General features: G+C 37.2%; 1 protein-coding gene across 1 annotated transcript in view; it reads right to left on the reverse strand.

Annotated features, from left to right (window-relative positions):
* OTOGL (otogelin like) overlaps positions 1-24,735 on the reverse strand; it is a 127,954-nt gene that overhangs the window by 75,910 nt on the left and 27,309 nt on the right. The window contains exons 11-22 of the mRNA XM_057316538.1: positions 20,230-20,336; positions 19,905-20,030; positions 18,532-18,640; positions 17,317-17,363; positions 16,715-16,860; positions 15,473-15,596; positions 13,572-13,749; positions 10,007-10,131; positions 6,856-7,065; positions 4,574-4,739; positions 3,702-3,776; positions 1,300-1,352 (exon numbers count right to left, since the gene is read on the reverse strand). Coding sequence (XP_057172521.1) covers positions 1,300-1,352; positions 3,702-3,776; positions 4,574-4,739; positions 6,856-7,065; positions 10,007-10,131; positions 13,572-13,749; positions 15,473-15,596; positions 16,715-16,860; positions 17,317-17,363; positions 18,532-18,640; positions 19,905-20,030; positions 20,230-20,336 — 1,466 coding nt within the window. The remainder of the gene's footprint in view (positions 1-1,299; positions 1,353-3,701; positions 3,777-4,573; positions 4,740-6,855; positions 7,066-10,006; positions 10,132-13,571; positions 13,750-15,472; positions 15,597-16,714; positions 16,861-17,316; positions 17,364-18,531; positions 18,641-19,904; positions 20,031-20,229; positions 20,337-24,735) is intronic.

Consider the following 24,735-nt stretch of genomic DNA (forward strand, 5'->3'; position numbering starts at 1 on the left):
AATAACTAAATAACTATTATATAATTTTCTGAGGTCAAGAAACAGGGTATTTTGATTAATCCAAAACACACACTTTCAATGTTTTGAGGGCTGGTGAGAGAGCAGCTAACACTCTTACAAAGCCTTGTGTTTACAATGAACACATGACAGTTTCAGATCTTCACCTCTGAGTCATTATTTACATCAGTCCTCACTGGAGGGTAGAAGTGCAAAAGTAGACATAATTATAGGCAGTGTAGGGGCTACGTAGTCTTCCAGAAAGCTTTGGGCTCAGAGGGATTAAGTAACTTCCCTTATTGGGGCCAATGGGATCAAATCTTGTGGATTCCTCTGTGAGAAGTCTGGCCACCTGGATTTTCCCCTCTACCTCGAAGCCACCCTGAAGCGAACAGGACAGGGCAAGGATGGCCCCGTTGCTACTGAATATGTGTGTGGTCCCTGAACATTGCCTGTAAAGAAGCCTACAGAGTTTGAATCCTCATAAAGCAAATCCAGGGCATATAAATCAAAGCTAATTTATAATAATATATACAAGACCATGCAAATAAATAACAAAGCAATAGCTCCGTTTTATCGGCCCACACTCTTTCTGTCCATTAAAATCCGTGAAAGCCGTGTTGTTTGTTATTTGTCTAGAGTTTCTGCACTGCAACTAAAAACTTGAGGCTTTTTTATGGTGAAAATAAATCATATGTAGGGTACTCTAATACACAGGACTTTCAGGAATGATACGCAAGTGTAAAATAACATTCTAAAGAGAGATGGCAGTAGATGTCATCTTGCAAGCCATGTTTAATTGATGGCTGCTAGTCCTAGAGTCCAAGAACCAGTGGCAGTGGCATTGCCTCGGCCATCAGCAGGAATGTAGAGTCTCGGGCATCATCCTTGACCTGCTGGATCAGAATTAACGTTTTACCAAGGTCCCCACGTGATTGCGTACACATTAGTTTCCCAACTGCCGTTCTACAGGCAGTTTTCAACAGATGCCTGGATACATGAGCCTTGATGCACCTGAGGTCGTTCTGGGGTGGGCAGCATGAAGGCAGCATCCCTGGGATGGTCCGCTCGGCCCCCCAGCTGCCTTGTCACCTCACCCCAGGATGTTCTACAAATATTATAATTATCAATGTGAAAAAACTAAGGAAGCACAGGAGCAGTGTTGAGGAACATCCCCAAAGCTATATTCATGAACATTGGCAAGGAGGGCTATGATGGATTTATGAAAAGTCTTTTCGCAGAAAAATGGGAACAGTGTAAGAGCTGCGTTCTCTTTAAGGAAAACATCTATCTCGATCTTACCAGTAGAGGGCGTTGCTGGTTCATCACATTTCACGGTCCCATTTGAACACTGGCTAGTAGAGGTAAACAAATAATTTATGAGGCTACACCTCAGTTTTTTTTCTGTATTTCAAAAACGATCTATTGTGCAAGAATTGATAGGTACATATACAAATGTTATTTTTTCCACATAATTTTTTACAAATTAGTTATTGGCTTAGGTCCAATTTGAAAAGACCTATTTCAGTTCAATTTTTATCAAACACTTATGTGTGGGACACTGCAATAGGCATAGAGGATACAAAACCCAAAATTCATAGTCGTCACCCAAGGGTTTATATTCTAGCAAGAAAGACATACAAATAAATAATTTATGCAGTGTGACACATGCAACAGAGAAATACGTTGAAGATAGAAAAGTAAAGCACAGAAAAATGTCTTAAAATCTCTTGGCAACCGACATCAAGACAGTCAAGAAGGTGAAGTCTGGACAGTCTTAAAGAATGGATGGAGGTGATGATATGGATAAAACAGAAAGGCTGTAACACTCAGGGGAGACGTGGCACAGAGCAGTGTTCTGTGTGACAAAGTACAAGGCAAGAAGTGACAGGAGATGCAGATGGCAAAGAGGCCAAGGCCAACTCCATTAAGATGCTAAGACTTTATCCCGGAGACCTTAAAGGGAGAGGTAATAAGGCTGGTTCCAATTCCAGAAAATTCATTCTGGCAGCAGTGTTGAAGATAGAGTGGGGTCACATTTTCCTTGCAACTTAGGATCTAAATTCAGGGCATAAGGCAAACCAAATCAAGCAAGATTAATCTTGAAAATCCCTTAAGAAGATATTGTTTAATTATATCTCCATTAAAAAATGAAATCAAGGTAGGAAACAACATACCAGTTCTCAACAACTCCAGCATAAACAGCGTTTACTTCGGCTTTGGACCAGACCACGCGTTCTATACTTGAGCCCAGAGGAAGAAGCTGACTCACGTGCAAGGACCATGTTACGTGAAACGTATGCTTATGCATCCTGTAACACTGAGCTCACACCCAGAGGAATGAGTCACTCACACTGTGCATGGCAGAGAGGAACCGAGGCAGTTGGGTCTCAGGGCACAGACCCAGATTTTCCATATCATACTCTCTCTGGGACATAGGCCTTTTGAGAAGAATGGTACAGGGGGTCGCTATACTAATAGAATTTTTTTTTCCTCATTGGAGTGGGATGGTTCCTTTGCTTTTGCCAAGTTTACTTAAATAAATCCAATAGCATTAAATTCTAGAGAGATATAACACCTAAGTAGAATGGAAGGGGGCAAGACTAGAGACAAGAAAACCAGGTAGAAAGGTCCAGAAAAGAGACAGTGAGAGATATGCCTTGGGAGTAGTGAGAGGGAATGAAGGACTGAATTTCACCTGTATCTAGAAAGCAAAGTCTGCTGTGGTTGGGGGTTTCCTGGTTGAGCAGGAGGAAAAAGTCCAAAATGACTCCTAAATTTCCAGCTTGGGAAACTGGCTAGTAGTCCAACCTACTAGAGAAAGATTCAAGAGCCGGTCGCCTTGGTGTCTTGATGGAGCGGTGGAAGGGGGGCAGATAGAGATGAGAATAAAGGGAAATTGACCATGAGCAGAATTCTGCCATAAATGCAAAATGAGCTGCAGAGCAAGGCAGGCAATAGCGCAAGCGCCACAGAGCCAGGTTTCCTGGAATCGAAAATCAGCTTCTTTACCAAGTTGCTCAACTGCCTGGGCCTCATTTTCCTCACCTGTAAACAGGGGCTAGAGCCACAGGCCCTGTCTCTTAGGGTTACAGTGGTGAGTGTTTGAATAATAGACATCAAACACTTAGAAGGGTACCGGGACTGCAGAACCCGCACAGTGATGGTTAGATATCATTATTACCACGACTGTTACTATATCTGCTGTCTATTATTATCTGTGGGTTCCCGTGGTGCAACTGAAAGAGGGAGATGAGGAGTTGGAAGATCAGTGCAGACTGCTGCATGGACGTGCCCGCGTTTTTAACAGGTTAGGACAGGAAGAGTGTTATCCCATGAATAAGTGTTATCTCGCTAGGATCAATGTCACTAGGGAGAGGGTTCACTGACTTCAGCGAGTGATACGGGCAGTTCAGTCCAACTAAAACCCCTCAGCAACTTGCAGTATTTCTGTCCGAGAACCAAATTCATCAAAGGGCTTCCATTTTGCTGCATGACACTTAATTCATAACGGTTTTTTGCAGTTATAAGACTTAAGCATTCTATGCTGAAATGTCATATATATATATATATATGGTTGAAAAGGCCACATAAAGGTTATCTGTACATTTTAAATTACAGAAGTCATATTTAAATTTGCAGTTTGGGTTAAAAAATTCTATTAGTACATGTGGTCAAGTACAAGCCCCATCACTGAAATCTACCATAAGCCCGACGGTGTTGGGATGAGCTCCCCAGGTTGATAAACGCTGCCTCTATAATGACACCGGCAGTGAAATCTATAAAAAAAAAAAAAAAAAAAAAGTGGGGGGGACAGTTAAGTTAATAAAATAAGATATAAGTTTTTTAAAAACACTAAAATTCAAGCAGACCTTATGCTCCATATTGGTAATATCAAGGCACACACTAAAGATGACACTATTCATTGCCTGCGTGCAAGCCTGTTACGTGAATGGCAGGAACCATCTACCTGGGGAGTATCGTGTAGCTTCAGATTGTGTTTCCTACATACAGATGCCGTGTCGTGTTAGTCGCAGTACAGACTGTGTTGTTTTAGTCACAAAAAAAGTCCCTGAATGCACTTCAGAGAAATATAATCGATATATCATCTCGTCCTCTGTACAAGACAAAAGTCTTTATCTCACGTGAGATTTGAGGAAGTTCTGAGCGCTAATAGACAGTCCTGCTACTGAAATTTATCACACGACAGTGAAACATAAACCTTGCTATTAATTTTGACGTCAAACAAGTAGGAGTAAACTTTGGGATTAACCATCACATTCCTTAGCTGTTCCTACAGCTATTTGTGAACATGTGCAGGGTTAAAAGTAAGTAAATAAAGGTAAAGATACCAAGAAACATTAATGACACAGCTCACAAGCAGATCTTTGCATACACGCACACTGGTCGTAGGGGGAAAGTAGCTGTTCAATAATGGAGACAGTTTATTGTCCAGTAAATGGTACTGAGTCAATTAAATTTGAAAAACAAACAAACAAACAAACAAAAGAAGCATGCAAGCCTATCTAAGCTGTAAGGACAAAGAGAGAGACACCGGATCCCATCAGTGACTTACATGGGCACACAAAAGCTGAGTGTGTCTTCATAGTATTTGCCTTCGGGACAGTTGCAGCCCTCAGCACAGTCGTCGTTACACTGCTCAGGGGCAGCAAGGGATGTGCAGGAGCGGCGACAAAAGGAGGAGCAGTGATGGTACAGCATGCCCTTGTGGCACACGACACCTAGGATGAAGGAGCATCAGGTGAGAAGGACTGCCACAGGGTGCAGGGCGCTTACGCTGGGTTATAGGTCTCTGATAGACAGTAGCATGAAAAACAAAGATACAGTACATCAGTAAAACTTAGAACATTCCAGAATCCTATAACAGAAATAATAAGGGCACCTGGGTGGCTCAGTCATTCAGCATCTGCCTTGGGCTCAGGTCAGGATCCCGGGTCCTGGGATCGAGTCCCACATCAGGCTTCCTGCTCAGCAGGGTGCCTGCTTGTCCCTCTCCTTCTGCTTCCTCCCCCCTTCTTGTGCTCTCTCTCTCTCAAATAAATTTTTTAAAAAATCTTTCCAAAAATTTAAAAAGTAGAATAACAAATAAGCAAATAAATAAACAAAATGCTTACAGCGGACCCTTGAACAACATGGGTTTGAACTCCGTGGGTTGATCTACCTATACTTGGATTTTTTCAATAAATACATAACAGGAGTAAATGTGCTTTCTCTTTTTAATGATTTTCTTAATAACATTATCTTTCCTCTGGCTTGCTTTAAGAAGATACTACATAATACATAGACAAAATACATGTTTATTGACTATATTATCATTTAAGGCTCTGGGCAACAGTAAGCTATTAGTAGTCGAGTGTTCGGGGAAGTCAAAAGTTATACATGGATTTTGACTGTGTGGGTGGGTGGGGAATCAGTGCCCTCAACTCCCACATTGTTCAAGGATCAATTGCATTTGCCTCAATAGAAATGTAACAGATGTATAAAGTTTCTATTTTGAAATGTTTTTAAGTGCGACATTTCGTAAGTCTTTAACAGTCTGTACCATATATTTTTAATATTTAAGGTATTTTGCATGTCCAAACAAACTTCCTGTCCTCACATTTTAAATCTATTACTGCTATACTGACATCATCTTGTTTGTGACATTCTTTAAACCTAAGTAAACTTTAAGTCTTCTACAAATAAGGCAAAACTTCGCTTAATTGATCCATACTCATAGCTCTTATTTTTCACTTTCTGAATCATGTTCATACTTTATTCTAAATCTTCCCAATTTCTTTTTAGACCAACCCAAACTGATTATAGTAGGCAAGCTAAAATAATCTAAAAACACACTTGTAAAAAAAAACCTAGAGGGGTGTCTGAGTGGCTCAATCAGTTGAGCACAGAGTCTACTTGAGATTTCCTCTCCTTCTGCCCCTCTCCCAGCTTGTGCTCTGACTCTCTCTTAAACAAATAAACAAACAAACAAATAAATAAATAAACAAATAAAATCTTTTTTTAAAAACCCTAGAAAATGCTAGATAAACATAATTGAAATTATGTTAAATGAAGTATCCTCTGAGAAATTAAATCCCAGATTTACATCCTGTGCCGTTTGATATATGAATTTACATTACTTTTATATTTATATTATTTTGTCTTAGAAAGCCCAAGCTGAGAAATTACTATCAAACCTGGCCAGTGATACCCCTGCAGTGATAGGAAAAAGCTTAATGAAACCTGTAGCAGGGAAGGGGGGGGGTGGAGAGGCAGAGAGAGTGATGTTCCTGAAACCCAGGCCATAAAAGATTCTAACAGGGGTGGCGCATGGGTAGCCCTGATACAGATTAACTCATCCAAAAATCATAGAACACATAAAGAAAGGAAACAATCTACCATGAATGAGACAAGAGACACTATAAGCCATGAGGATGAACGGGAGATAATTACCTGTTGTGTAATTTACCTCCTTAACTACAGCTCTCCTGGGCCACCATACCACATCATGCTTTTCCTTACTTTCCAATACTTAGATATGACATTTCTATGATAAAATTTTTTTCAAATTTTTCACATTATTTCTGTTGCATATCTCAAACCATGCAGTTACAACTCTAATTTTGCTTATAAGAAAATTGGTAAAAAAAAAAAAAAAAAAAAAAAAAGATTGGTCTTATCCAATATAGCTCCAATTTTAAGAAGTGAAGTATTTCATTTGTTTTTCATGTTTGCACACTATAATCATATTCCAGATAACTTAAGCAATACTGACCTTTCTTTTTAAAAAATGCAGTTAATTATACAAAAATTCTAAAATGTCATCTGATCATCTTTACGTGTCATCATCATACTTACCACAGAATGAAATCTGAGCTCTGAAATCGATGGTAACACCGCGCTGGCCACAGAGGTAGGCATAGTGGGCAAGAGCATTGCAGAGACAGGCGCTTCCACACTTGCAAGTGTCATGGCGGCACAGCTGATAGTACAGTCCAGGGCTGATGTAGATGTGGCAAGGAGCAAAGAGCTCTTTGTGGATAACATCACAGTGTGCTGCGTATCCAACTAACAGACAAGCCCCCCCCCAAAAAAAAACTCCATTAGCACTTCATTTACCAGTCTAGATCATACCCCTAAGTGCCAAATTCCAGAACTATCTAAGCATCTTGCTTTCCTAGATATATACTGAATTGCATATTATTTTCAACAAGAATCAATATTTTCCATTTACCCTGTTTTGTTGGTTTGTTTTTCTTTTAGTAATATTGGTCACAGCCCTTACTCCATATTTAATAATCTTTTAGCCAAAAAACAGTATTGTATTATAGCTGAATAATAGGACCACAGAAGGGTCCATAGAAATGGCCTAAATCACCCCACTGTCTGCAGATCTTCATAGAAAATTGCTCCAATTCTGTTGTAAAGAATTGGTGAGTATTGGAAGGCTTATCTCCAGACAGCCACACACAGTGAGAGTGCTGCCAGATTGTGGATGCCATGGCAACTCCTTGGAATACACAACTATCCAGGAAGGATTGGGAAACATCTCATTCCAATGAAGTCTCCGGAGTAAATGTCATGTGGCAGTTACCATATAGTCATCAAATACAATGCCTGCACAAGGCACAGTGTCTGGCCAATACTAGGAGCTGAATAATGTGTGAAAAATGAATCTACGAATGCATGAGTAAATGAATAATGAATAGAAATTAGGGATTGGACCACATGCTAAAGGCCATGAAATATAACTACCAAGCCATTTTGGGAGGTTTGGGCGATCATTTCTTGAAATTTATTGACTTTGCCCTTGAGAATGACTGATCAGATAGAATTATGGAAGTAACCAAGTTTGACAAAGCTATCTAGACCCCATCTATCTAAAAAAAAACCTGAACTCAGCCATAAAAAAAGAATGAAATCTTGCCATTTGCGATGACGTGGAGGGATCTAGAGAGTATTATGCTAAGCGAAATAAGTCAGTCAGAGAAAGACAAATATCATATGATTTCACTCATATATGGAATGTAAGAAACAAAACAAATGAACATCGCGGGGGGAAAAAACCAAGAAGCAAGACGCTTAACTATAGAGAACAAACTGAGGGTTGTTGAAGGGGAAGTGAGTGGGGATTGGGTTAAATGAAGGATGGGTGTGAAGGAGAGCACCTGTGATGAGCACCAGGTGTTATATGTAAGTGATAAATCACTTCTACACCTGAAACTAAGATTACACTGTATGTTAACTAACTGGAATTCAAAGAAAAACAACCTGAACTTATTCTGTTGAGTATTTTAAATATATTTATTATTGGCAAGGAACACATGGTAATTATCAGAGCATTATATTTTGCATTGCTATCATATGTATATGAAAACAAGTAACTTAGACTATAATGACTATAACAGCCTTCTGTTGGCATGTATTCTTCTAATCCCCAGGAACTACAAAGCAAAGGACTACATCAGTGGGGCTTTTACTGTGTGCCCTGAAGATTTGTAGATCAAAAAATATTCTTACTAACATTAAGTAAAAGGGTGCCTCAAGAAGATCCTTGTGAAAAAAAATATCCTTCAGAATCCACTTCAGAATTACTGACTTTTATCTATTTTCTTTTATTGGGGATTTTCTATGTTTACCTATCTGAAATTTTTTAACAAATGGATCATGGCAAAGGTTAAGAAGAATAATATCTAGAATATATGTCATAGAAGACATGAGATGGGGATAAAATGATAAAACTTGTATAATAAAATGGCAGGTAGTAAGGGAGGTCATAAAGAAAAGACCAGAGGGAAACTGAATTTATCCTTTATACTCTAGTCCAACTTTTACACGTTATTAAAAAAAAAAAAACAAAAAATAAAGTTACTGCAATATCAAAGAGGGAATCAAGAAAGTTAGAAACAAACCGAGCAAGACTAATGGAAGGAGAAGGAAATCTATTAGTAGAAATTCGAGGACAGAATAGGGGAGAAAGTATCGTTAAATGGGAGTGAGATTAAAACTATTGAATTATGGAGACCACAAGACTTTAGTCTAATCCTCTTATTATACACAGGAAAAATGACCACAGGCGTTAACAATCTTCTACAAGCTTAGAAGCTAGCTTAGATAGAACGCCAGCAGCACTGAAGCATTATCTTGTGTTCTTTCCAGGATACCAAAACTGTAAGTAATAATAAGGACCATATGATAATCAACAAAATCCTTTCAAACAACCACTACAAAATCCAGAGACTGTACTGGATTCTTATGGGTACTCAACCAATATTAATAATATATTAAAGAAATACGTAGAAACAGTTAAGTTAACCAAACTAATTAAAGGAACAAATTAAAATTATAAAAATATTTACTTAAGCATGGGTATTAATTTTTTCACGGTGATTTCACTACATATATATATATATATATATATATATATATATATATAATATGTCTTCTTTTATTGATCAGTGAAATAGTCTTTCACATAAGTTTGCTGTGGCTTTAGTAAAAAAACACAGCCAACATTTCTTGGCATGTTTGTTGCGCTGTCATTGCAAATTGGAACTCTGGAGCTTGACAGTCTCAAATTGTTGCACACTTGATGGCACAGGCTTTCTTGGATCACTGGCTCCTGCTTCTGAAGCCGTAACATGCAGTATGAGAAGGAACTGGTAATGTGATAGTAATAGAAGAGTCTGTATGAGCTGTCACACTATGGAACTGAAGTCGAACATTGCAAGACTGTAACAGCATTATTACAGTATTTCCCGAGATTTTTCTGTAGCATTTAAAGAATCTGAAATCTCCAAAATGCTGGCCCATATGAGTGAAGAATTTAGGGATTTGTTAACACCTAAAATAAGTACATTGGTAAATGCAAACTAGTAAATAAAATAGTCATTTTCTGGAGTTCTTTTAAAAAATAACCTAGATTAGATAAAGAGGCATATCTAATTCTCTAGTTTTATAAGATCACAGTAATATATGGAATTTTCCTCATGCAGGAAGAAGGACTTACTGTTTTGTTGATTAATGTTGCAGGGGTCCACCACAGGAACATGAACAGGTGCAAAACAAGTGGAGGAAACTCTCCAGGCATTGGCATGAAGTTGTGGGGTACCTTCTATCATGCCTGATGGAGAACTGGAGAGCAAAGATAATATGCATCTTAGTCTCTTCCATTCATTTCATTTGTTCATGGTCTTCAACTATTGAAAAGGAGAATACTATTCTTTTTTAATTTACAAAGAAACTTAGAGCTTAAAATGTTCTATTTTTTTAAAAACACACAAGGCATTAGCTTCCTGTTATTAAGACTTCATAATGTGTCCCATTGTGGCTATCCATGGTTTTATTTCATAATCACCTCAGCCTTGTGAAGAAAATACGATTTCCATTTTTAAGAGAAAGCGAAGCAGAAGCTCAGAGAAATATCAACATTCAGCTGATAAGAGTCAGAGCCAAAATTCAAATCAAGTTCTAACCGTTGTAATGAAACATCATTCACACAACCAAATCGCTAATGTGAGTGTGGTCTAGGGCTCATGGGCAGAGGTAGAGGTGGGTAGCTCACATGATTCTTTTTAGTTTAAAGACGAATGTCCCAAATATAAATAGCTTATATTTCTGATTCAATATTTCGTTTCCATTATGAGCATGGAAATACTGAAGTTACCATCCTGAAGTTACCGAACAAAACAAAAGAAAATTGAGGGAAAATGGTATAAAAGCCATACTTCATTCGAGATTGCTCACTTCTTCAGTTTCCTCAGAAAAACAAAATGGAAAAGGAACATCTGTCCTTCTGAAATCAGGCTTATAAACCACAAAAGCATTGAAGAGCCAAACACTAAGATGCCCCCTCCAGCAGCCATCAAGATTTACTAACTCATCAACCAATATTTAGCAAGTGACAATCCCTAGTGGACACTGTACCACCCACTGTCAAAACTACCTAGAGAATCAGGTTGGACTAGTCTCCTGTAGGAAGCTATGACCATGCAACACTTGACTAATGAAAGCCCCAACAACATGCCCAAATAGTAGAGTAGGCTTTATCTCAGCTCTCTATCTTGTCCTAAATTAACTGCTTTGGTTACCATTGACCTGTCACTAGGAATTATATGGAACTTCACTCCACAGTGGCTGACAAAGGAGAATAAAAAGGAGCTTCACAAGCCATTCCACAACACTCATCCCTTGTCCCCACTCTTGCACCTCTCCCTCTCCCTCTCCCTCAAAATTAAACCATTCAAGAACTGTAAAGAATTATGGCAAACAGCTAATGGCAAATCTCACTTTGTTCAAACAAGAACACTGAGACTCAAAGAAATTGAAGAGCACTAGCTCTTTGCTTCCTTTCCCTCTCCTTCCCTCTTCACCCCTACAAAGGACAATAAAATAGGTCAAGGTGATGGGTGTAGTCGGGGTTCCCAGGAGGAACTGACTCAGAGCTTGGCTCTCTTATTTCATTGAATTGACTTGAAACAATAAATACCAAAAAAAGAGGAGGAACCAAAATGTAGACCCATTTACTTATCACATTTTATAAAATACCCCATGGCTCACCATATTTAACTTACTGTAACAAGATTTTCAAGTAATTAATATTTTCCATTCCACTATATTTGCAGATTCGCATTAACCTTTATGAAGCAAAGAATTTTAACTGTTTTGTTGGAAAGCTAAACATTGTTCAAAAGTTATCTCTGCCTCTGAAATATTATCCTGCACTGTTATCATGCCTGAATGTTTATACAGGGAGGAGACTGGTGCCTAAGAAAAAGGCAGACAGATCTGCCATCTGTTAAACATTGACTGCTAACACATTCTGATAAACAAAGACGAGAAACAAGGCTTCAACTTCTTTTCTGAACATCTTAGTCGAGCCACTTAATATAGTCTGTTTCATGAATGTGATAAAGATATTGATATTCTGAGCTACAAATAAATGAAACATAACTAAATAAGCTGAAAACAAATTAGTCACACAGAAGAAAAGATAAAATAAATTCTCTTCTGAAATTTAGAATTTTAAATGCCAGTTCTTCTTGTCCGTCCAAATTCTCTTCTTGGTGAAAAGTCGTACTTCCAAAAAAAAAAAAAAAAAAACACGACAAAACCAGATAGACAAACCATAAGAGATTCTTAATCTCTTACACTGGAGGGGAGGGAGTGGAGGGATGGGGTAATTGGATGAGGGACATTAAGGAGGGCACGTGATGTAATGAGCACTGGGTGTTACATAAGACTGATGAATCACAGGCCTGTCCTCTGACACCAACAGTACATTATATGTTAATTAATTGAATTTAAATTTAAAAATGTATTTTAAAAAAGTCCTACCTCGATGTAGTTCAACTATCTACTGCATATGAGGCTCTACGTTAGTTCCTAAGAACAGAAGGATGGAGGAATTGATCGTTACTTTCAAAGCCCTCATAGTTTCAAGTGGAAACCAGACAGAAAAGAGACAGATTTTCATAGATAACAGAGTCAAAGTTAACTTCGTCTGATGGGATATGAGCTCATGTTTTGAAGCAAATAAATTCTGAATTGGGTTGAACAATATATAGGAATTCACAAGAAAGATTAGGAGGCGGAAGAAATCCCAAATAGGAAAAATATGCAGAAGGGTTTTTTAAAAAATAGGATATTTGAAAAAAAAATTTTTTAATGGCATTTGAGGAATGGCTTGTCCATGAAATGTTCCCTGGCTTCCCAGCCCACACTGACCTCAAAATCCCTGCTGTTTCTAGCCACCACCACACAACTCAACATTTAACATCTTGAAATTACCTCAGTGTTTTTATATGTAGTTGATTAATACCTTAGGTCGACCTAATTATTTCTTGAAGGCTGTTACCCCCTCCTGACTTGCAATACAAGCTGTGTGGTGATGGAAACCATGTGATCCTGCTTAAATCGCCCCACAGTGCTTAGCACAAGAACAGGTGCCCAAGCATTTTCATTAAATTACACACTGCGTCTTCTCACAGGTGGGTGAAACTGCTTTGCCAGTACAAGGGGTACAACTGTCCTGTATTGCTTTTCTTCTGATGAAACACCAACTATCATAAAATCCAGTTGACCTAGATGCCAAAAGGTTGCTTTAGAGGTATCATTCATACCAAAGGATATTCATATTTTTAAGGTATAACTTACTATCATTAATACCCAATGATATCGAGATTTTTTTTAAAAAGCAGTGCATGTTCAAAAATAAAATACTGTTAAGCTTGATAGGCAACAGGGGAGACAATCAAGGGGCGGTTATTCTATGTGTTACCCCCACGGACTCTGAGTCACGCCACCCAAATTCAAAGCCCAGCTCCACCATATTTGGGCTAAATGACTTTGAGCTATTTACTTGCCACTTTGGTGCCTCTGTGAGTTTCTTTATCTATAAAACAGAGCTACTACTCAGGGGATTGCTATAAAATTTAAATAGATGATCATGTGAAGCTCTCGGAACAGTGATGACTAAGCTATTAGTAGTTAAGTAAACGTTTTCGATGACAGAATTCGTACCCTCTGAATTACTAGTCATTAAACCATGTTAGCCGTCCAGGAATCATACTTACAGGAAATCATCCCTTATGTTCCCATTAAAAGTGCCACACAGACCTAGTGTTCTTCTTTTCCACGCACTAGTGAGCTGAATATAAAGTCTTCCGCCATCTATAGCAAACAGAATCTTTAAACCAAATGTGGTTTTTAGAAGAATAAATAAGGATGACAGAGTTTGAATTTCAACAATTCCTGCGGGAAAAGAACATTCATAAATCAGCTTTGAGATTCATAGGTAGTGTTGTGAAATGCTAGCATACAACACCAGAACTCTTCTTTCAAGAGACCAGGAACTAGAATTTAAATAAAAACTTCAAACATTTTTTAAAAGAGAGAGCGAGGAGGGCACAGAGCAGAGAGGCTTCCGGTTCCTGCTCCTGTGCTCCAGGGCCAATTTTTGCCACCTTGTGCTTTCTTTTCTCCTGTTCCCTCTGCCTCTCCTTTCTGGATCTTCAGATCTTTTTAATAGATTACCATGTCCACAGGTAATTTCCGCTGGCAAGCATCTCTTGGCAGGTCTGAATAGTCCTTAGCATTTGAAATCTGTCCTCTTTTTTTTTTTTTAACGTGTGTGTGTGTGTGTGTGTGTGTGCGCGCGAACTTTTCCACACACTGGTCATGATTCAATAAGGAAATGGAACTTTCCTCAAAACTTCCCCATTCCCTTGAGAATGTCAGCAAAAAGAGGAGCAAAGGACTTGAGATGTAGCATTTTCCAAAACACCTTTAGAGACAAGAAACTTCTGTCCAAGTCTGAACTGATGAGTTATTGCCAGCACAATATATAGGAACAGTTGCTCCTGTATCCGGACCGCAATTTCTACCATCATTCTGGTCACACACCCAGAAATTAGAGAATCATTCTTTGATCACTTTGTCCGCCTTGCTGCCCTTCCCCAACCGGTCACCAGGTTCAGACCACTTTTTTTCTGAGTAATTTTGCAAGCTGTCGTCTTTCTATCTCCATTGTCACTGCCTTAGATCAGTTCCTCCTCCTTCCCTGCATGCCCTACTTCAGAGTCATCCTAATTACTGTCCAGGTTTCCTGCCAGCAGCTCTTAAAGCCATTTGCACACTGTTGCCACAGTAGTCTACCAAAAAAAAAAAAAAGACTGTATCAGTCTTCTCATTAACACTTATTATTTATTTGGTTGAACCATATGAGATTGTTATCTTTGTACATAAGAGTGGTCAAATAATGATAATGTCTTATTCAATTTCATATCAAGTTCAACTTCTTAGCACGACAATGAATAGCATGACCATGTAATTCATAATACAAATTGGGACATCTCTGGGAGTGAGAGTATTAACAATACCTATGCTGGAACACAGTCAGGAACAAGAAAACCGTAACGATGCCCTGCATATAAGGCTTTCCCCAGTCTTCATCCCCACCTATGTCTCTCTTCTCATGGCTAGACAACCTCCATGACCCTCTTCAGGCTTCAGCAGTCCCAAAGTAGCGATGGTTTTCCCTAAACATACAACACAGTTCTACACCTCCTTGTTTTGCATGGAACGCTTTCCCCTCCTCCTTCATCCTGACAGTCCTCAGCATTGAATGCTGAACAAGACGTCATCTCCTTCAGAAAACTTGCCTGACTATTCCTGCACACTCCTGCCCAAGGCGGGATGCGCTGCACTCACTTAGACCCCCAAAGTCCCTGTGCATATCTTTCAGTTTATCATATTTTATGTAAGTGGCTGTTTGCTTGTATCTCTCCTCTTGCAAACTCCAGGCCACTTGAGGTGAATACTAGTTCCCACAAACATGGTCATATCTGAGGCGTCTAGCTGAGGACCTGGCAACACATAGGCACTCAAATGTTAGGTTAGTCAGCCAATGGGAGAAGACTTCATTCAGCTTGTTTTCTTGTTGTTAATGTAGAGAAAGTACATCATTGCTTCTTACCATTCAGATTGAAGCCTTGGTTAGGACTGGTAAGGATCTGTCCTCCCCTACTAAGGGTCACTTGTTTGTCAAAATCATCCTCCAGAATCAGAGTTATAGACTGAAGGCAGACCAAGCCAAGGTTCTGCGTAAAAATCAAATCATCAGTTAAAAGAATGAGAGGGAAATAGACTTAGAAAGAGGCAGTGATAATGGGAGAGGGGAGTGAGAAAAAGCAAGGGAGAGACAGGGGAGAAGAAAGGAGAAAGAGTGCACGTAGATAACAATTTCTGGCATGTAGAAGGCTTGCATATAAGTAATATAATAAAGTAATTACCACATAATCTATCTTATATAGCCCCATTCCTAATAAAATATGGATTTATATGGTACATTAAGTATACCATATACATACCCATATTTTACATAGAACATTAAATAAAAATGTTCTCAACAAAGTGCCAATAATTATGTTTTCCATAGCACATGGTTTAAGTACCTCTCCAAATTCACTTAAGTGGCATATTAGACATAAAAAATTCAATAAGGAAAAGAACAAAGAGAATTAGGATTCTATATGGAAAGCTTATTGAGACTCTTGATGTATTGCAAAGGAAAAAATCAAACTGTAAAAGAAAGCCAACAAAGAGCTCAGAATTTTTGTTGGAAATAACCATTTCACATTGGAATAAAGCTAGAAAATTAAAGATTTCTGCAAGATTTTGACTATCTGACTGAAGGAGAGGAAAACCTGTGTGTCTTTACAAATAACTGATGTGTTTATTTGAAGAAAAGTTGTAAAATAAATATTTCAGTATGCTAAGAAGTTCATCATATCCATTAAGAGTATATGAGGCCTACTCACTCCTGTCAAGAATCACCTCTTTAAAGCAGTCGTGTTTGAAATAACCAAAAACTTAGGTCCATTGTGCAATCATGCATGAAATGTTCAAAAAACTATACATACAAATACCATTTTTAGGAAACAAAATGCAATTAAATATGTAATATTTAATCTAAAACACATACATTTTCACATTTTCATATCAAATCAGGATGCATCCTATAATCAATAGTAAAACATAGATTACCAACATTTTTTCTTCCTTTGTGAAATGTAGACTAATGATGCATCTTAACAATCATTTTTGAAGAAAATAACTGTACCCATTCATATTATCACTCTTAACCTAGAATTAAACTTGAGTAAAAAAACAAAACAAAACAAAGTACATTCCTCTGGCCATTTTAAGAAGTTCCTACCTGTTCACAGTGAGCTTTCTGTAAAGTGATTGTGAATTTATCTTTTCCAGTTCCTTTCACAAGGATGTATTGGCACATTCCAATAAAAGAATAATGTCGACCATCAAATGTTGTAAAATGAGAATCACCCACAACAGAGCATTGAACTACCAAAAAAATAATCACAAAAATAAGAGAAGATTAAAAGAAGACGGAGAGGGAGAAGAAGAAGGCAGAGAAAGAAATCATGTTTATTGTTAAAAAGCAGAAAGTTGACTTAGGGTAAATAATCATGCATCAAAACGAATAACTAAAATGTCTAAAATGTACTAGTTTGATGAACTTACTAGATTATGTTATTACATTTAACTTAAAACTTATTAAATGACAGCTCTTCCATGTAATTTTTAGGTTCTGTAATATTTATACTACTTCAATAAATCTTTACCAGTTTCCTACTCAAAGTTATCCTTTATTCAATTTTCCATTTATGCTCTGAATATCTGGATTTATTCATCATTACATCTCTTATTATACATGAGATGTGCATATAAAATCATTGCTATCTTCCTTCAATTTAAAGAAAATTGAGAATTTTCTTTAAAAACATTTAAAAGATTTACCTGGACAGTCATGCTCCGTGCAGTTCCAAACTCCACCAACACATACACTAAATGAAATTATAAGTATATTAATTACTGGTATAGAGAAACTATATTAATGTTTGCGTCAAGGTACTGATTGATGTACCAAAACATACCATGTTTATAGGTTCAGAATAATCTGACTTGAAAAATACATCAACAGAAGTTCAATTAACTGATAAATTTGGACTGGCCAGTACCTAAATTTTCATTTATTGTGAGTCTGACTTAAATCACTGAAGATGATACAAAGGGAATGCAGAATGGTCAAGAACAAAAGTCCTCTGCAGACAGAAAACTTCTGTTCTATGTCCTTCTCTCATTGCTTAAACTAAAAGAAGCCACACACGGAAAGTATTTACCTATATTCTTAGAGAAATATTCATGAACAGTTAATATATTATCTCACCTATTACAAATTAAGGAAGTTTCTTTTGAGGATCATCAGACATTAAAGAGAGAAAAGATGTCCTCTTCTGTAAGATAAATTCTGTCTTCTGGCAGCAAAAAGAGTTGGAGGAGAGAAGGATGGAAACAGAGTCTCTGACAGGCAGGAGCTTGAATCTGTATCTAAGAACATGGTTGGTAATCAACCTGCATGTCCCTTACATTACACTGACAGCAAAGGGAAAAGGACCTGATGACATTTATACCTCTTTCCTTATAAGACTTCCCTGGAGGGATTCAATGCTTTCCTAGAATAGTCTTAGTTAGCTAACGTAATAAGAAATCCTAAATGTCTCTAATCATGGCCAAGTATTGGCAATATGGAGAGTCACTTTTTCAAGTACCCAAAAGAGAAGGCCAGGAGAACCATCAAGTTCTAATAGTAAAAGTACATGCAAAGTATTGGTTATAAAAAAGAAGAAAATGCAACAGAGAGATGCATTACAGGGGTATATGATATGATGGAATTATTAGTAAGGGAAGTGAGATGAATTAAATCATAAAAGAAATGGTAGGTATTCTGTATTATTTCTAGCTTTTTTTCTGAACTTGCTTTCATCTTTAAATTATGAAAATATGTATGGCCCGCTGCCCCACTACCTTATAGACTTTAAATAAGATGCAAACCATGTCTTGGAATTTTTGGAAGAAAAACAGTAACAAGTATATTCCTTTAAACATATATCATGGTAAAGATATCAACTAGCCAGGTGCACAGAAATAATTGGCTGTACATTAATCACATACCATTCAGTACATTCTTGTTCAATTTTTGAACCAACTGAATAAGCTAATCCATGAAAACTACACGGGCAGTTTTCCAAGGAGATGCAAGTCCCATTGTCCATTATGAGGCCTATTTAAGAAAAATATATATCAAATTCTCAAAAGCAATAACAAAAAATGTGTTATTGAATATAAGACTTCAACAAAGTTTCATTGAACACCTGCTTACACCAGGTGCTGAAAATATTTTTTTTTTTTTTTTTTTTTTACTTTTAAAGAAGTTACTGAAACCTGGTTCTATCTCAGTCAGTAGCAACCTTATAAGGGTCTATTTCAGTGATTTTCAACTTTCTTATCCCATGACTTGCCATTAAAAACTCAGGTTTCACTACACAAAATAAAGGCAACTAGACAGTATTTCCTTGCTTTCAAGGGCAAAAGGGAGGGAAGGAGAGAGAACATATATTCTTGGTTTAATTTCTGTTCATGTCAAAATGAGAGATTCCCACTACTGTCACACAGATAATAAAAAGCCAGGGAGTGCTACTCAAAGGGCCAGTGCAGAGGACCAACCTTTGCTACCTCTCTAATGAGGAAAGGTGGTTGAGCCAGAATATAAGTCAAGCATGTTACCGAGCACATGTTTTGTTCAGCTGATCTTTTTTCAGAGTAAAAATTCCTAGGTGAAGGAAGCATTGACTTATATTTTGGCACATGGATTTTTATTCTGGTTCAAACTCTTTATTGTATCATTGGTAACAAATGGTTCAGGCCTGGCACTGGTCTAAAGATTATGTTTTGAGTAGAAGTGACAGACCAAGGGACTGTGGTCAACAGATCTGATTCCAAGTAGTCCTCGCTCATATTAAGTGAGGAAAGACACTTAACATCTCTAGGATTCTATTTTTTTTTTAATCTGTAAAAATAAAAGGGTTTGAGTAAATCCTCAGTGTTCTTTGTAAAAGTCCATCAGTATAGCAGTCATTCCTAATTTTAAATCTCACCTGTATTACTTGCTATATTTCTTCTAATTTCAAATGTTAAAACTACATCAGGACTAAAATCTTATACTGCCAAAATGTGAGGCTTTTTTTGAACTTTGCTTTCATCTTCAAAATATGAAAATATATAAATTATTCAATGTCCTTAAATATCCAAGATAACAAAAGCTTTGTCATGGTTAACTTCAGGACTCTGGATTCCAAATTTCCTGGGAAATGTACAAAGTAGAGAAGCAGCCATCCTTCCTAGTCACTTTGAGGGCCAAATCCTACAAGGGTAGAAAATTGCAACATCCTTAATGTCCTGAGACAGGACGTTATGATATGATTCTTAGATCACTGGATACTAGTTTCCGTTGAGTACAGACATCATTTCTCTCATGAAGTGCTTACCATCTGCGCAGTAACATCCATCAAGACAATGGAGATTGCTCCCGAGACACTGTTTCTCAAATGTGCAGGTCGGTGGGCAACAACTGATACAATCCCGATGGACGAAGCTATCATCACATTTATCAGCTAAAATGAGCAAACAAGGGAGCTGTAAGTCAAATCTATTCACCTCTCTTTCAAAAAAAGTACAGTGTTTCGAAAAGTATGCAAGTTTACCAATGTTATTGTGTCAATGACAAATCCTTGCCAATCATTAGTTTTAAGTACTAAGATAAACCTGAAATTAACAAAAATACACAGGGTTTAGAAAAATAAGAAAACATACTGCATGCTGGAAAGTCATCTCTCCAGTCTTGAATAGGGTACCCGGCATGGGAACAGGCTCTCGCATACTCGGTGGCTGCTCGGCAATAGGTTTCATCATCATCAGTTCTGGAAAGTGAAAAGACAGAACTATAGTCACATGGGAAATATTGACAGAAACCAAGCCTTTGAGCTCCCGATCTCTAGAAATGCTGAGTGCGTGGTGAATATTTTAGTATAAATTGATGTCAGCATGTGCATATCGTGTACGATAACGCAGAAAACATATAAGCATGAGATCCCAGCTTAAAAGGGCCTGGGCAAATTGTCTTCATCAAACTATTTCAACAATTTGGCCACTTTTCTTTTGATTCAAAAGAGTACCTGTACTGAAAAAAATTTCTATTTTAATTATGACATTCTGCCCAGAATCTTTGTATGTATCACTTTGCTCCCACACAAAGTATCCCAGACCTTTTAGAAAATCCTATTAATAAATATAAATAAATTTATATTTATAAATTTACATCTATAAATCCCATTATAATAGACAAAATTCTAACACAATAAAAGCATCAAATATGGAAATCGTTTCCAAGATACCATGCTCTTAATAGTCTACATGTTGGAATAAAACCAGTACTCATAAAACAGCAGTTTTGAAAGATTGAATAAACAGCATTTAACTTTAAGATTTAAAAGGTTTTTAATATTTTTTGTTTTTTTATTTTTTTATTTTTAATTCTTTCAAGCTTAAATTGCTAAAGCTAGTTACTTTTATAATATTGCCAAGAGTAAATAATCTCTCATTGTTTTCTTATAATCACCCTAGAAGTTCCCCCAAACAAATATAAGAGGTCTGCCAATTCCCAAAGCAGATTAACACGACATCTATAAAATAAGCAGGTTTATAATAAGGGAGTGGACTTGTTTTTCAACCCAATTCAAACTCAAAATTGAATAGTTAAACATCTTACAAGATAATGACCTAAAGAATGTTGTATTTTGTGAACCTTAGCATTTTCAGTATCTGTTGTAAAAGCCACGCATCTCAAATTGCACGTCTCCTGTGCCACTGCAATTGGAGCCACGCAGCTTATCTAGTCCAATTAACTGAGCTTTAGAGGGAAAAAAAAAGGACTGAGCATATAAACTTCAGAAGCTTAGAAAATATCCTAAACTTCCAAACAAGAAAATTCTCTGAAACACAGGGTAAGCTAAAATTGTTGAATTCCTAGAAAGATAATAAGTTTCTGATTTACATTAAAAGATGTGTCTTGTTGCTACAATTTCAAAGCCTAATAGAGGCTTTGAAAGTTAACAAAATACCTGAATATTGGTTTCCCAACCCCATGCAACTATTATTAAAATAGCTACCATTTCTTAAATACATATGTTAACTCTAGGATCCATGCCAGGCCTGAGACATATGGCATCACATGAAAATTCACAACAATTGGGCAAGAAAGAAATTATTATTCCAATTTACTGAGGGGAAAATGAATTTATTTGCTCCATTTTGGATATTAACTTTAATAATGAAAATGAGCATTAAATAATAATTGTTTTTAAATCAATTGACTTTGGAATGGCAAAGTTAAAAGCACTTCCTTGCTGCTAGGTTTATCATTCTTTTTTCAAATTTTTATTTAAATTCTAGTTAGTTAACACACAGTGTAATATTGGTTTCAGGAGTGGAATTAGGGATATCATCACTTAGATATAACACTCAGCGCTCATCCCAGCAAGTGCCCTTCTTAATGCCCATCACCAATTTACCCCATCCCCCATCCTCATCCCCAGAAGGAAGGGGGAAAAAAAAAAAAAAGAAAGGGGAGGCAAACCATAAGAGACTATTAAGTACAGAGAACAAACTGAGGGGAGGTTTATCATTCTTAAAAGCAGAAACAGGAGGGCATAAGTTCAAAGATTGATATTACAGCATCCTCTCAATTCCAACTCAGATGTCATCCCCTCTGTGGAGCTGTGTAGGCTGCTGACACAGCCAGCAACCCTCTCCTCCACAGCCACAGCACTTCACATTCAGAGCGTGTGTCATCGCTGGAGACCTGTTTCTGCCCCATTAGAATGTGAGTTCCTAAGACGGGGTCCATGTCTAAACTGTTTCTGTTTCTCCAAGATGTGGCACAATGCTCAGCTCAGAATAGCTGCTAAGCAAATGTGTGTTGTAGTGCATTCAATAGACTATCATAATGCAAGCAGGAAATTAAATTCTGTTCAGCACATTCACAATTCCATTCTCCTGATACAGGATCTTAGTGGTGTCGTCCCCTAATATAAGAAATGAAGAGAATCTCCTTTAGGGGAAAAGGGATGTAAGTAAGCCTAGACCTGGGTGAAATATTGAGAAAAATAAAAGGCTAACTCTGGTAGCTTCTCACTTCCGTTTAATCGAGGCCCACTCACTTGATTTACAATGCCCTGCTTTTGGTATCGCATGCCTGCCCTGCCCCCAAACCCAGCCTCTTCACCTCAAACACATCACTTAAGATACCGGTTGGTTTCAACCAGTAAAAGGAGTTTCTCTATCCTGCCACTTTTATTTGCCTTGGAGAAAGCAAACTGCATGGCAAAATCTAAAGCCTACAGATACCATAATTTCAAGAGACAAAAATGTTAATTCCTCAATGAGGAAATTTCAGATGAAGTGAGTATAACAGAGGCTCTCTTTTTGTCTCCAGAGCCTGCTTCTCGTCAGTATTAGAACTCCCAAGTTCTTGCTGAGCACATGGCTGCCCAGCCAAAGACAATATTTCCCACCTGTCTTTGCAACAAGGTGTGGCCATGAGGGGCAGGGGGGAATGACAGAGCAATAGCAAAACTGTGTCATTGGAAAACTCATGGAGCAGGCACATGGTATGATCCCAGAACCACGTACAAGCTTGGACTTTATATGAGAGAAATATAAGCTTCAATGTAATTTAAGCCACTGATACTTTGGCAACTGAAGCAGCCAAACAATATCCTAACTAATAAATGGAAAATGACTTTCCCGGATCTGCCAAATAATATTTCATCTCAGTCGACCTGAGAAGTGGGCGCTAAAGATGATAATGCCGAAGGCAAGTGAGAAGACTACGGGAGAATGGCCAAAGAATGAGTTGTGGTGGACTAAGAACACTTGTTAACTCCATATACATGGCTAAATCAAACCATGGACCACCAGTAGGGATCCTCAAAAAAGAGACTGAGTAAAAGAGCAGAGATGTAACAATATAGCACTTAAATAAAAAATAAAAGCAAATAGGGAACAGAATATTGTAAAATATTAAGTTAGGACAGTCTCCAATATTTTAGGCAGATGAGGGGCTCCTTCAAAACTCCTGCATTAGTTCATAAATCTCTAAAATTAGAGACTATATATATAAATATATAACTATACTCTACTCGACATTAACAAGTATCCTAAATAAGGTTATTTTAACATCTGAAAAATATCATTATATTTATTATTATTATAATAAACTCCATTAATTAAAGTAGAATAGTTATAAATAAGACAACTTCATCCTATGTCAACCTACCCTCTTTGTTCTCACCTTTGATAAATTTAAACTTCTTAACAAACTACAGGCTATAAGATGACAGGTAAGTGGTTTTACTCAATCAAAAATTAGTCTAATCTTTTACAATAAAGTTCCCATGTATCATTTACACTTCTTGAGCTTCTTTAAAATATGCAGATTTATTAAAATTTCTTGACATATTCTTGAACATTCAAGATGGTTAATCAAATACTTTTGGTAAATTTTTGAAAAAAAAATCATAGAAAAGACTACAACAATAAGTAATCCGTAGAACATATTCTGATGGTCTCCCTAAATTTGTTCCCTAGACAACCATCTAGTCTAGGTGTTCCTAATCTGGGAGAAAATGTAAGGGTCGGGTGACCTTCGATGGGATAAAGATTACATGCATATTTTCACTAATCCCCAACTTACATTTAGCATTTTCTTCAATTACTCATATAGAAAACACATCACAATGTTCTTAGCAATATCCAGACCTTGTCAACAATATATCTCATATCTCAGTTTTTAATGTTTTCATTTCTTATTATAGTTGTTACAAATATCCCAAATATTATTTACATTCATCATTATGTCAAACAATAGTAGTTATAGTTAGACTTGAAAGGCATATGAAAACTGCATATATCATAAATTCATTTCTTTTACTATATTGATAACAACTCTATTTCAATATAATTTCTTTTGTAACTTTGTGTGTTTGATTTTGTGCATTTCGAAACATTATTTTGAAAGAACCTATTGACATCCCTAAACTCCCAAAAAACATCAGTGACACAAACCATATTTAAGAATTGCTATGTCCTTCATTTTTCAAAGAACTGGAACAAACAGTCCTTAAATTTGTATGGAAACAGAAAAGGCCCCGAATCTCCAAGGAACTGTTGAAAAGGAAAAACAAAGCTGGGGGCATCACAATGCCGGATTTCGAGCTGTACTACAAAGCTGTGATCACAAAGACAGCATGGTACTGGCAC

Source organism: Ursus arctos, unplaced genomic scaffold (genome assembly GCF_023065955.2).
Source record: "Ursus arctos isolate Adak ecotype North America unplaced genomic scaffold, UrsArc2.0 scaffold_21, whole genome shotgun sequence".
Taxonomy (NCBI): Eukaryota; Metazoa; Chordata; class Mammalia; order Carnivora; family Ursidae; genus Ursus; species Ursus arctos.